This window comes from Chelmon rostratus, chromosome 1, assembly GCF_017976325.1.
Source record: "Chelmon rostratus isolate fCheRos1 chromosome 1, fCheRos1.pri, whole genome shotgun sequence".
Lineage (NCBI taxonomy): Eukaryota > Metazoa > Chordata > Actinopteri > Chaetodontiformes > Chaetodontidae > Chelmon > Chelmon rostratus.
In genome coordinates this window covers 20,800,992-20,814,785 of record NC_055658.1, presented here as the reverse complement: position 1 = coordinate 20,814,785, position 13,794 = coordinate 20,800,992, and the positions used below count along the sequence as shown (strand labels likewise).

Genomic DNA, 13,794 nt, shown 5'->3' with positions numbered 1-13,794 from the left:
GGATCCGTATGGCCGTCAGCAGGGCAGTAGCTCAGTGGCTAGCACCATCACAAATTACAAAAAGCAAAAATATTGTCGCCAAGTTTGAACTTTTTTAACTTTTCCCAGAGTGCAGGTCATCTACTGACATCATGACTCCATGAACGGCAGAGAATTAACATGTTATATCTCATTTTTTGTATAAGAACAGTGGTGACACTGTGACAAGACTCAGGAAATGCACCGTTACCATGAATAAAATCAGACATTTCTCTGGGTTTGAACACTGTTGGAAATCTTTGAGATAATCTAAGTACACAACTCAACAGAATATATGGTAAAGGTATAGTCGGTTACATATTCTACCTTCATCTGGTATATTTTGAAGGGACAGCAACATTGTCTCCACGTTGTAAGCAAAGGCTTCATTAGAAAAAAAAAAATTTTTTTATTTATTTTCCCAAATCGTGCTCCTTTATGTATGTGTGGTCCAGGAAATATCAATCAATCAATCAAGCTGTTGTTGGGTTGCTTTGATACCTCATGTTTTTTTATTGAATGCCAATCAAACTGGTGTCAGTTCATTCATTTTAAGAATGGGATTTCACATTTTTTGTGAATGAACTCAAACACATGCATGAATATGCATAGTGAGTGTAAAAATAAAATAAAATAAAATAAAATGACCCCAGAAGTCAGAGTGTTTATAAGGAACAGGTTCATACTTTAATAAAAGGGTATTTTCCCTTGGCACAGATCTGCTATCAAATAAATAAAGCAATTAATCAAATACAATCTATATAAACTAAACAAAGTCATGAAAAAACATTAGGAGGGAGAGGAAAAAACAGCTAGTGCTAAACAACGTTCTTTTACAACAAACACCAAGTGGAAGTGTGTCTGAGTGTGGAGGGACACAAACAGCTTGTGTTAAAGACAGATAATTATTCCTCCCTCTGCTAAGTGGGACTGGCGGGTGGATATTGGAGGACTAGCTGACAGTAGGCAAGGGAGATAGCTTGACAGTTATTTCATTATAAATAAGCCGTATATTCTTTCTACATGATGCTGGTTTATCCTTTCTGCAGTCCACTATATACATCAGGTTTTTCAAAATGTCGATACGCGGATATAACAAAGCAAATTAGTGGTGTGATACATACTGTGCTAACACGTCAGACTGGCTGTGAATACTGAACATTCTATACAACACAAGATGGTGGATGTAGAAGTTTCAGTGGCATGATTTGAACTTTGTTGTTTTCTGAAAATAGGCATTCATGATTTCAAATAAAAAATATAAAATGAATGGGAGAAAAGAAAGTCTGGTAGATTTTCATGGATAACTGAAGACCTTAACATTAGTATTTTAAGTTTATTTCCCAGAGCATCTGGTAAAGTCTGTGTGACAAAACTGATAAAAAAAAACTTCTTTCCCAACTCTCAACAAACACTGTTGAGGCACTCTTAAGCAAGGCAAATCACCCCCAGTTGCTCCAGCGATGCAGCTTTGAAGTCAATAGTATGAAAGTGTGTTTTCAACAGCTTTCCAGTGTGAGCTCAGGTATGAATGTGTAGCGGGGCATTGAAAAAAAAGGAAATTCAGTTTGTTCAGTGAAACTCTCTCCGGGTAAAAGAAGTTTAAAAATTGAACCTGGCTGTGGGTCTGACCGAGCCTTTTCACCCAAATTCCTTCAGAGTCTCGCTCACCGTGTCCAATCGGACCACCCTGCAGGATGAACCGTCGCCTCCACGCTGTCCGTTCACACAACCACACCAACATTTCCACACTACTTATACTTGGAGCGTCACGCTGTTATCAACACTGTTTCGCGTGAGGGGAAGCCATTGACAAAGGAGTTACAGTGTTATGAGGGCTCCAGCAGCAAGGACCTGTTGTCCAGGAAAAGCAGCATGAGGTGAGGAAGCTGAGGTATGGAGCGCAGCTGTGATTCCCCCCCTAGAGGGAATGACGGTGTTTCCAACACCGGCTCCCGTGAGATGACCCGCCTGACTGGTGCCTGCTAAAGGATGGCCTGCAGCTGTGAGAGGACACCGCAGACTGGCATACGCTGCATTCCTGCTCATCACAGACACATGCACACGCATGGTGGATATTGTTTGAGCACTCTCCTTTTAGCATTTTCTCTGTATAGATGAGGCTGCAGTTACACCCCAACAAAAGACTGTGTATGCATAATGGCAGGTCATATATAAATGTGATGCTGGGGAGTGCCAAAAAGGGAATGTGTGCTCACCAAAAACCAACAAGCTGATCGACACCCTTCTGCTGTTCAACGCCTCGCACGTCAGCGGCATAAACATCTGCATGCTTATGGCAGCACCGATCGAACAGGATGGGATGAACAGACAGTGGCTGGTGCTGTCAGGTGAGCAGCAGTGGTGAGTTATGGGCGGACTGGAGACTGTGGGCCAGGCCCAGTGTTATCCAGCACCAGAGGAATGGGACAGCTGAAAGAGCCATCGCCCTGCCACACCACAAACAGAGCCTTGTTGGCTGAGCTTTGAGGCCACATGGCGGCACGGTGAAAGACCTGCTGACAGCTGGGGGACAGGAAGATGCCATGGAAACAGAGGGAGCAGCCGCGTGACCCTGAGCCAGGCCGAGGGCTGGACAAGAGCTGCTACGAGTTAGGGATAGCGCTAGCACGGAAGTCCAAAAAGTAAACCAGTAGATTTGAAGCAGGGCGCTGGTGAAAAATTACATGCATGCTCAGCAAAAAAAAACTCCTTAAAGGTAAAACTCCATACTGATGAATGAATACACCACCCTCTAACTGGCTGGATATAACAGCGGCTCAGTTTATGCAGATATGCCAAAAGCACTGATGTTAAGATCACACCATCTGTAGTTTGGCTTTCAAGTGTATCATGGGACTGAGAGCATGTGATTTAACAGCTGACATTATGGACATTCAAATAAAAAAGAGAGAGAGAGCTTTTGTTACAAACACTGTCTGACTTCCAGGAACATGACAAGCGCTTTACAACAGATCTATTTTAGGGCAGTAACTGCACTGGAACTTTATATAAGCTGCAAAGATTCATTTGTTATTTTTCTCATTTATCTAGATGCAGAACCCACACACTAGTACACAGCAGTCTACATGAACAGCATGGAGGCCATTCAGTTACAGCTTAGTTTACATCCGCTAAACCTAACCCATGTGCTTTTATATATGTATAATTCCTTGTTTGTTTGTTTCAACGTGTAGGACTCACGCACATAGACTTGTATGTTTGTTTTATGTATGTGGTGTGAGGTGGAGCTACTGAACAGAACTGTTGAGAGTTGGGATTTTAATCATTCGGCCATTAATACTAGATGACAGTTAGGTCTAATCTCATGGTGAGACATTTTCTAGTCAAAATGAGGCTCCTAGTGGTCTTATAAAATGCAGGTGTGAAAGAAAGCGAACATAAAAATTTCAGATAGGGAATACAAAGATATCACATTATCAATAAAGCTTAGAAAATCGATAACAATATATACCTTATGTACAGTAAATGTTAGTTCATAAAAGTAAGGAGCTTTTCGAGACTTCAGTACTGTAGATTTTGAGACGATTTCCTTCAAAAAAGTTTCGAAGTAATTTGAAAATAACCTCTGAATGCTTAGTCAAAGTCACCATTACAACAACAATTAGGATAAAATTAGAGGTAGCAGCGGATTTGGGATCTCTGTTCTTATTTTTTTTTTTTTTACTTTCTCATGTTTCAGCTTCTTCCTTCCCATTTTTGCTTACGGGGTATTGCGTGCTTGAATCAGAATCTTCTTTTTCATCTTCAAAAACCTGCCAGACAGCCTGCTTTAAATACTCACGCACCCATGAGCGCACTTAAAAGTGGTTTTCAACAGACACCAGTGTCGTGACACTCACACACACTCACGCACTCTTGCTACGCCCACGCATTCACACACTGTTTTACACACACACACATTCACACGCTATGCCCTGCTCTCCCATCACCAATACTCCTTCATATATTTTCATCTTTACATCACAGTCTTTCTTCCTCTCGTCCCTCCTTTTCCTCAAAAACCTTTTGGCTTAGTGGTCTGGAAAGGTTGTGGTGCTGGTTTGGAGCCGTAGAGTTCATCAGGTAGAGGATCACAGGGTCTAAGGGGAGAGGAACTTCTGGGTTGTTTGTTAAATTGCTCCTATGTGCGTCTTCTCTAGCCCCAGCTGTGATCCTCAGTCCTGGCCGGACTACGGTCCTGATTCACTGTCCTGCTGCATACCCGAGCTTTTGTATGTCTGACCAAACACTTTATAACACTGATTAATAACCTCCCAGCACTGGGACACCCCTCCCATGATCCTCCTCTCCCACCCATGTCCTTTGTCCACTACAAAGCCACTGCAGTGCTGCACAATGTAAGGTTCCCCGGCGTTTGACTGCTCACTGTGCTCACAGTGTCCGCTGGCCTGGCTGGGTTTTGTGGGGCTGCAGGAGTGCTGTACTGTCTCAGGCAAAGCGGAAATTCAGGACTGGTAAAAGTGGTGGTAGTGGTGATGGTGTTCATGGTGGTGGTGATGCTCGTGCCGCTGCACCACTTGTGCCAGCCCGCCTTCATACAGCAGCACGCTGGGCAGGTCCCTCACGTGCTCTTTCTCTACTACTGGTCCTGGAGCTGCCAGAGAACCTAAGGCCCTGTAACCCTGGCTCTCCTTGGACCGCTGCTTGTGCTTGCGGTAGGGGGCCGTGGACTGGTGAGGGGGGGTCTGGCTGGGTAGCGCTGGGGGAGGAGGGACACCTCGGCTTCTCATCACTCTGCCGTTGATCTGTGCAGGAGGTGTGCGGCTGTGGGTCTTAGGAGAACGGAGGGCGTGTTTCCCTGAGTCTTGGCCTCGTGTGCGGGGGGCGGGGTGGAGGCTGTCCGTAGCAACAGTGTCCACAGCAGTCTGCAAGCGGCGGTGGTGGGAATGGGAGTGGCCATTTTCTGGTTCATGGGAGCGAGAACGAGTCTGGTTGGAAGACCTGGTCTGAGGCTCGGCCTTCGTGGGCTCTGTGGTGGGGGCTGTGAGCGAGACAGACACACGTATTTATTTTAACAGAGAGAGCAGCATCAACAAAGACTTCATCTCTGCAGAGAAACAACAAGAATTCTGTCATAACACTGGTCAACATCAAAATGGGATTTCAAAACCTTGAAAACAGGAAGAAAAATAACCCATTACGTCCAAATTATTGTGCCAACAGCTCACTAATTGGCTCCACGATAAGACTCTGGCAGCTTTACTTCAGGTTCTTTCTTCATGCGGATAGCACCGACACAATGTGACATAGAGCAGATCTCTGTTAGCACTTTCCTAACAGGACCAACATTAAAATAATCTCATGTCATCACTGACCATCAGATGAAGGCTGCTGCTTATTAGACCTAATATTTCACTTCACAGCAGCCTGTTCTGTTGACGGGCTTCAGCCTTGAACACTTGATGTATTGTGCTTGCCTGAGCCCAGATGTTTGTACTGGCGAGTAGCGCAGTGGGCTGGTAGTTCCACCTAATGGCTCCAAGCAGGTGCCGCAGTAATGAGGGCCCCTGGATGCAGCTTCAAAGGGCCACGGTCTGTGTTTCCCCCTCCACCTCTCCCCCTCTACACCCCTGGCACGGTCCACTCACCGGCTCCGAAGCGGGATGTGTAGTTTTCGATGCCTGCCAGGTCCAAGTAGTGGTTCCTGCGTTCCAGGTTCTCATCCACACAGTGGCGCTGGCAGCCCGGCTGGGTGTGGTGGTCACTGTGGTGGCGCCTGTGGACAGGAACGGCACCTCTCATTAGGTAGCAGTTTGGGCCAGAGAGGTTCAGTATGGTAGTGTTTGGAGAAAGTAAAACAAGTGTTCCTTATGATCAGGCAGTAGCAGCGTAATTGTTAGAGAAGTGAGATTGTGACTGGAAAATCACAGGTTTAAACCTCAACTGGGAGTATATGAGCAGTGCAGGAAGAGGGCTGACTCTCTCCTCCACTGTTAACTCCTCCTCAGGACAGCGGAGGTTCATTTGGGCAAAACTAATTAAAGAGTAGAGACCAACTGCAGCTCCCAAGTGTGAATCCTTCCTCAAACAACCACTGGCCCTCGATAATTTGAATAAGAAGGTTTCTGGTTTGCTGCTTGGTGGATATCCAGTACAATCAGCGACATAATAAGAATATATGATAATAACAACAAACGTCAGTCTTGTTCTTCGTCTTGTAAACACCACAAGCTTCAACAACAGAGACTGAAGTATGCAGGGGAGGTGGGCTTACCTTAGCAGTGCTCGAGTCTTCTTGTCTGCACTCTTGGGGTCTTCTATGCACTTGTCATTTTTCTCTCTGGGGTGGGATGTATCTGTGTATGTGTGAAAGACAGGAGGCTATTATCAAAGAGAGCTACACAGAGCAGCCACACACATACAAACACACACACACACACACACGCACACATTCACTCACACACGACAACAGTCACACAAGCCTCAGAAGAAAGCAACCTTTGTTTTGGGTTTTACTTTGAAGATCTATAGAAAAGGAAAAACAACAATGCTTTATTTATTCTATTTTCAACTTGCAGCCTCTTATAAGGCATGGAATGAAATAAAAAACATGCAGACTTCAGAAATAGTTTATTAAGGACGCGAGATCTGATGCTGTTTCAAATTAGCATGAAGGCAATCGGCGATATTTTCAAAGCTTGCTCTGTTTGAATCTCTTGACGGATATTTATAGCCGAAACAATAGGACACAAACACACAGGAATATATACTTTTTGAGCTATTTTTCCCCGACTACTTGTTTACCAAGTCGTCAGTGAGAAAAGTTAAGTTGAACGTAGCTATATTTTCCCGGCAGCTCTGAGAAGGCTGGAGGAGGAGAGGGGGAGAAGAGGGGAGAAAAAGGGAACTTTGGAGAAAAGAAAAACGGCTGTGGTTATCAAAAGGACTCGGCACATCTCTTAAGGTTTCTTTCAGAGTATTTGAAGGCGCTGAGGGAGGGGGGCCCTCTCTTAGCTCTGTCACTCCCCCCATCATTAAAAATGAACCCCATTGAGTGGGAGAGATGGAGCGACGCCGAGACTGCGAGGAACAAAGCTCTGACAGGCCTGAAGCAGGCGCCTTTCTGCATGACAACAAACACATCTCTGGTTGAGCTGACAGCAGGCAACTCAAGGGGGGACCCTAAAATGCCCTCACTTTTCCTCCGCCCCCACCCACTGTGCTAATGCGGGCTATACCTGCCGCACCCTGCGTGCAGCTCCTCCACCGCTGGCTGGAGTCAGGAGCCACAGAGAGCTTGACCCGCAGTGTCTTGCTGCTGCTGGGAGAATGGTTGACGGAGGCGTCCACGACCTCATAGATGGTGTGGAGCAGGCTGGTGATATCCTGCATAAGAAGATCATTGCAGGCGGTGGTGAAGAGACACAGATTTTCAGTTAAGAAAAATAAAATTAAAAAAAAAAGGAACAGAGACTATTCTTATCACTTTCCTGTGTGAATTCCATATTCTGCAGCTTTGTGCATTAAAAGTCTGCATCATAAACTTCGTGCTAGCTAGGAATTTAAAGAAGTGACTCTGACAACAGTGAGGAGAGAGGCGCACTGATGTCAGTTGTTTTAGCTCAGCTTTCCAAGTGAAGTGATCAGACGGGGTGTAAAGACAAGTTATAAATTCATGAAAAAGGAACGTCTTGGTGGTAGCAGCAGAGGCTGACTGCGATGTCAGGCCCGATATGAGTCGTGTTACAGCTGTGTGAGCTCGACAATGTCTCTATTTCATGCCTCAATGTCTCTTAAAATTACTGCATAGAAAGCAACACCTGCATACACTTTCTAATAAATGCACAAAAGCATGTATACATAAACTCAAGCACACATTCACATGCACAGCAGCTCGTGTCCACACATGTAGGAACACGCAAGCATGGGTTATTATATATTACACAGAGAGAAAATCATAGGAAGAAAGAAAAACATAACAATTATCAACATCAATACTTTCAAATTAAAAGTAAATAAGGTAACTGCTTAACTTGCACATAAAATAATGAAGGCTCTTATTAACACAGTGGCTGTTTAGAAGCTATATTTTGCACTGGTGAGTGGATCTGTGCACCCTACTGAGCTAATGACTCCCTCTTGGGTTCTTAGCTGGATTTTTTCATTGCAAACTAAAAAGAAAAATCTCACCTGGTACAGATGTGAAATAAAATGACTCACACAGTATCTCATTATCTCATTAGTGATTTACTTTAGAAGGTAACACAACATCACCATGAGAGCTCCTTTGTCAGAACTGCTGAGGATTAAGCCACTCTAAAAGCATGATTTTCACTCACTATAGTACTCTGTCTCATAACAAAAAGGACTATTATGAATTCTTTAGGGACCGGTTCCACATACTGGTCTCAGACACACATGCACTGTTAGAAAAAAAAAGGAAATAAAGTAGAAGCTTGCTGTGTCATTTTCGGTTTCCTTCTGTTTTTTATTTGTGTGAAGGGATGAAAAAAACGAGTTGGAGAAGAAAGCTTTTCTTTCCCCCTCCAAGCCGCCGCCTGACGTCTCATGAGCCATGGAGCCACAGGCAATGCCAAAAAAACTGCACAGCCAACCACACAGAGGACAGCTCCAGTCTCTTTGCGCTGTTTCAAGTTGTTTTCAAAAAACACGGGCCTTTCTGGATGTTCTCTCAGATCTGTACCAGGCAGACGCAAGCCACAAGGTACCTCGCAGGAGCAGAAACACACTGATGTCACTGGAATTGGTTCTTAGGAGTGAGATTGGGTTAGAGGCTTGTTATGTCTCTCCTCACTTTCCTTTTGGACTGCGGTGATGCCAGAATAAGGCTAAAGGCCCGCTTTTGGGTTTGGAGGGGAAGTTTTTGATTCATTCCCATTCCGAAAAGAGGAGGGTGTTTTATAAATGTGAGCTGCTGACCAGAGCATTTTTGTGACACTTCAGATTTGTGTATTAAAATTGTTTCATGTTGTTTCATTTTTGTAGTGCATTAAAAAAGTAACTTCTTTTCAAGGCCTCATATTACATGATAAACACGACACTTCAATATTCTTAACTTGTTACGGCCTGTCACAGAGTAAACTAACTAAATACCTTTTAAAGGAATTCCTGCTATTGTGTGGTATAGACAGATGTTTATTGTTCATTCATTCAACAAAGTTTTATTCCTCCAGATGAATCAGATCATTACCTCTCTGGTGACTTTGCCGTTGTTGTCAAAGTCGTAAAGGGTGAAGGTCCACTCCTGCCTGTTATCCTCCTCCACAGACACAGCACACTCCAACTCCTGAAACAGTGCAGCGCCAAACTATCAGTATCATCCAGTGTGTGTGTGTGTGTGTGTGTGTGTGTGTGTGTGTGTGTGTGTGTGTGTGTGTGTGTTTGTGTGTATTTGTGTGTGTCCCACCACTGCCCTAGTTTCATCCAGAGGGGAAGTAATAAACGTCCTGTTCGCTGTTGACACTCACTTCAAACTGGAGCTGTTTCTGTGGCCCTGCGGGAGATTGGCTGTCCCTCTCCTGCATCTTCTCCTCCACACAGCAGCTGTCTGTCTTCTCTGGGGGTAAAGCCACTGCAGTGACACACACACACACACACACACACAAAGATAAAAGAGAAAGCCTGAGGATGGAAACGTTGGGTGCAGTCATAACCTGCGGATATGTCGTCGCCTTCAAGTGTTCCTTGTAAGCTCCTGCTTCCGAGTTTGGCATCCGCAATTAAGATGTGTCACACATTCAAGAGCTGCTGGTGGGAAATAAAGCGACACAGCCAAACTCCTCACAGCTTTTGTCTCACTGCCTGTATTCTGAAATTGTGTTTTTATATTAATATCAACATGTTCATTAGTGCAGTGCAGGCTCTCTTGTGCTTAGCACAAGAGAGTGCATACACAGCATCACCAACTTTAAATGTTGCAACCTGCAAATCAAAACTCACAATTTCAATTTTGTTCGGCTGCTGAAAAGCACTGAACTTGTAGGTTGTATTTATACCAGATTTATGTCAGATTTGAGAGATGATGCTCTCATTGAGCTTTTGAATGAGCACCTTATTTTTCAGTGTTTCACATCAGGTTGCCAGTTAAATATTGCATCACTCCAGAGGGCACAAATGCTGTTGAATCAGAGCAGCGATATCCAGAGTGGAACTGGGATCCAAAATGTCAATCCAAGGAAAAATGAAAAAATACTGAAACTGTGACAGACTGTGATTCTCCAGTGGCAGGAGCTGTTTCATCAGTCACACATATAGTAATAGTTTTTAAGCTCTTAGCTACAGCATATACATCCCACTGGGTTCACACTGAGAGGGGATGTCAAACATGAAACCGAATGACATTAACATGTCTAAAACATGATAGAATATTAGGTGGCATTCGGATATATAAACGGTGGATCGGAAACAGCAACTGAACATCAAACGGCCTATAGGAGACCCCCGAGTCCCTGGCTCGGCGCAGCAGAACTCATCATTTCATGGAATGACATTCACCATAAATTACCATCCAGACACACAGCAAAGACAGCCAGTCCAGAGGGAGTACTAATTTGTCATGTGCACTTAAACTGAAGACCTGTGCAGAGTCAGACAACATTTCGATACCGCAGAAGTCAGTGATCATTTCACTGTACTACACTCTGAATGCATTCACGCTGGGTGAGACTCCACAAAAGGGTCTTACAGAGAATACAGTGTATTCTAGTAATCCAATTAAGAAATGTGTGTAGCCTTAAATCATGCTTACATTTATTAAAATTGTGTCATACGGGGTTAAATAATTATATGGCCACAGTTGATGCTGGTGCATTTTTGGATTGCGCTATTTTGAAAGGTGGTCTACCCTGGTGGACAAAAATAACACAACCGTCACTGTCTGGTTCCATGTTTTAGTTTCAGTGTTGGATGTCGGCCCAGATGTAATGCTACCGGATATCCTTCTCTGCTTTGAAATCTAGCATTTGTTTGACACATGAGGCTGCAGGCACACACAACATGTGACTGAGAATTGGGAGGTGTACAAGTCGGCTCCTTTGTGAGCCTCTGTGAGTTACAGTTACCTAGTTACCCCCTCGCTTCATCCTCATATAAGTTAATGCGTATTTTCGCAGAAGCTAGTTAGAGCCTTCGCCCAGCCGCAGCCCCTGTATGTATTACCACTGGTCAATTAGCCTTGAGCATCAGCCCCTTCCTCATCCAATCACAGTCCTGCAGGCCGCGCACACACCCATAAACCCACGCAGACCACACCCCTCTCTCTCCACCCTCCCTCTGCTCCTCTCTCCTCCCGCCACACTTTGAAGTCCCATTCTCAAACCTTTTGGAAGAAGATCAGACCGGCTGTAAAACAGAATCACTAATTAATTAAGCCAAGTCAAATCTGAAACACTGTTTGTTTGCTCGCCAACGGAGCAGACACAACAGCCCAATTTCTTTCCTCCTGATCCAAAGCAGATCAAAGCAGACCTGTCTCATCCCTGGGTAGGGGAAAATGCCAGTAATGAAAGGCATCATCCCAGGGAGCTTTTACCAACTTTTTGGAGAGGAGCAGCATTTGGGGTCCCGCTGTTTGATCATCTGAGGTGCTCAAAGGGAACATTGTGTGCGAGGGCAAATCTGTTCCGTAGCAGGCTCAATATGGTGGTGAGATGCTTATCTCGGAGCTAATGAAATGCCGGGAGGAGTAACAGTAATCTGCTATCACCCTCCTCCCCCTCTGACCCCCTCCCCACTCCTCCACCACAGACATAAGCCAGCTCTTTATGAGAGGAGCTGAGCCAGGGGATTGGCTGCACATCAGATCTGAGGGGCAAGACGAGGGCAGCCGAGGCAGGCACCCTCCAAAGCAAGCCTGTTCCAGCAGCCCTGCCACACACACACACACACACACATCTATACACTGGTACGCATATGCAGAAACAAAGGTAGATTAGGAAAGCTGCCACACACTGTGAGCAATCTCACCCAGCTTAGCTAGGCTACTATATTACACTATGCTTAACTGTGCCTACCCCCCCATACTTTGGGTCAGCTCAGTGCTGGGTACTAAGGTGATTTTAGAAGGGCCAGGATGGGATGGACTTTGTGGTAATCGTAACTTTTTCTCCTCCTAAAGTTCTCATGAGTAAGGCCTTTAATCATCCAGCTTTAGCTTCTATACTGCGCTGGCTGTAATATCATCTGAAACAAGGTGCTGATGAACAAGACTCTTCAGCAAACTCTTTCCTTGTTAACAAAAGCTTAACAGAACTTAACTAAAAAGCCCACGTAGGCTATTCTTCATGCATGCTTGCAGTACCGATGTAGTATCCTAAAGACGCTTTCATCATTGAGCCCTTCTCCCCTCCCTTGCAGTTTTTGCCGACAAATTCTTTTTTTCCCTCAAACCCAGAGGAAAGGATTGTATGTGTGTTGGCTTTCCTATCGTCCCTGCTTTCACTGATTTCTCTCTCATTTTTGCTTCATTTGTCTTTGTTAAGATTTATGGACAATGGCTCTGATCACTGCACTAAAAACAGTTCATGCAGGGGACATTAGAAATCCTCCACAGCTGTCTTCATTTGGGCCTTAGTTCACCTCAGAATGTATAAATGGCTTGCTAGGTGAACATAAAGAACCTTTAAGATAACAAATGTTTTTCTTTAGAGGACATTAACACAGGAGCTGCATATCAAACGTTTGACAGTTTCTCTGGAATGGAAAATAACTTTTGGATGTATCCATGTCCGGCTCACAAAGTAAAAGTCCAAACTCTGACACCACTTTCAAAGGTGTGGAGTCTGCTGGTATGAAACGAGGTATGAAATTAGGTTGATTAACCTCAACTCCACTCAACTTCGCCTACACTGCAAAGTAGAGAGCAAAGCTGTGTCCCATCCTCCCTGAGACGACAATTTACCCCACTTTAGTTTCTCCACCCACAAATGAAATGAATGAATGAAAAATGAAATGATAACCTGCAGGTGTAACAATTCACACATAATCTATGGGATGTATTATTGAAGCAAATTATTTAGGCCTTCACCTTTTATGAGAATGAACAGAGCAGCCTGTTATAATTAGCAACATCCATCTTAGGGGAGGAAAACTTCGACTTAGACTCAGGCTCAGCCCAGTGACTAAAAATCATTTATCAGTCACGTTTTCAGTTGCCTCTCTGCTTTGTCTGTTACCCAGTGAAGCAGAGCTGAAATAAAAATGAATTCTCTACCACGATTCCAAATTCTGGGCTGGTTTTGTTCAACTCTTCATTTCTGCCTCCACCTCACGTCCAATCCTGTCTTTAAATGGGAGGGAGAGACTTTTTCCTCCCGGAGCTCTTAATCCAGGATCACATCACATCGGGGAAAAAACAGAGGAATGGAGGCACTTTGCAGAGCACTGCAGGGGGAGGGGCGGATGAGAGTCGGAAGAGGTGGAGGGGCAGGAGGGAAAGTAAAGGGGACCTCATCAGCACATTGTTGGGGCTTAGAGAATGGGTGTGGAGCCGAGGGGAAAGGCTGAACAACTGCAAAATAGAGCCACACAAGTACCTGGAGGGCAACTGCAAAGAGTCTTTTTGCAGGTTTTATTCAAACCAAAATAAAGGGGAGCAAAAATCAGTGAAATGAGCTGGTGATGACGACGAAGAGCAGGGGGCCTACCTTCCAAACGGTAGTGTTCGTCACCAATCCCCTCTGCACATGCTTCATCCATGGAGTCCTGGTGGAGAGAAAAAGAACAAGACACATATATCACCGTTTCAAGTCATATAACGGAGAAGCATCATATTTTTGTCACATAAAAACAAAC

At 44.6% G+C, this 13,794-nt stretch overlaps 1 protein-coding gene across 1 annotated transcript in view; it reads right to left on the bottom strand.

Annotated features, from left to right (window-relative positions):
- Positions 1–698: 698 nt before the first annotated feature.
- nkd1 (NKD inhibitor of WNT signaling pathway 1) overlaps positions 699–13,794 on the bottom strand; it is a 32,204-nt gene continuing 19,108 nt past the window's right edge. Inside the window, exons 4-10 of the mRNA XM_041935911.1 lie at positions 13,647–13,704; positions 9,471–9,574; positions 9,194–9,289; positions 7,221–7,368; positions 6,257–6,338; positions 5,631–5,758; positions 699–5,023 (exon numbers count right to left, since the gene is read on the bottom strand). Of these exons, the coding sequence (XP_041791845.1) occupies positions 4,488–5,023; positions 5,631–5,758; positions 6,257–6,338; positions 7,221–7,368; positions 9,194–9,289; positions 9,471–9,574; positions 13,647–13,704 (1,152 nt within the window). The 3' untranslated portion in view covers positions 699–4,487. The remainder of the gene's footprint in view (positions 5,024–5,630; positions 5,759–6,256; positions 6,339–7,220; positions 7,369–9,193; positions 9,290–9,470; positions 9,575–13,646; positions 13,705–13,794) is intronic.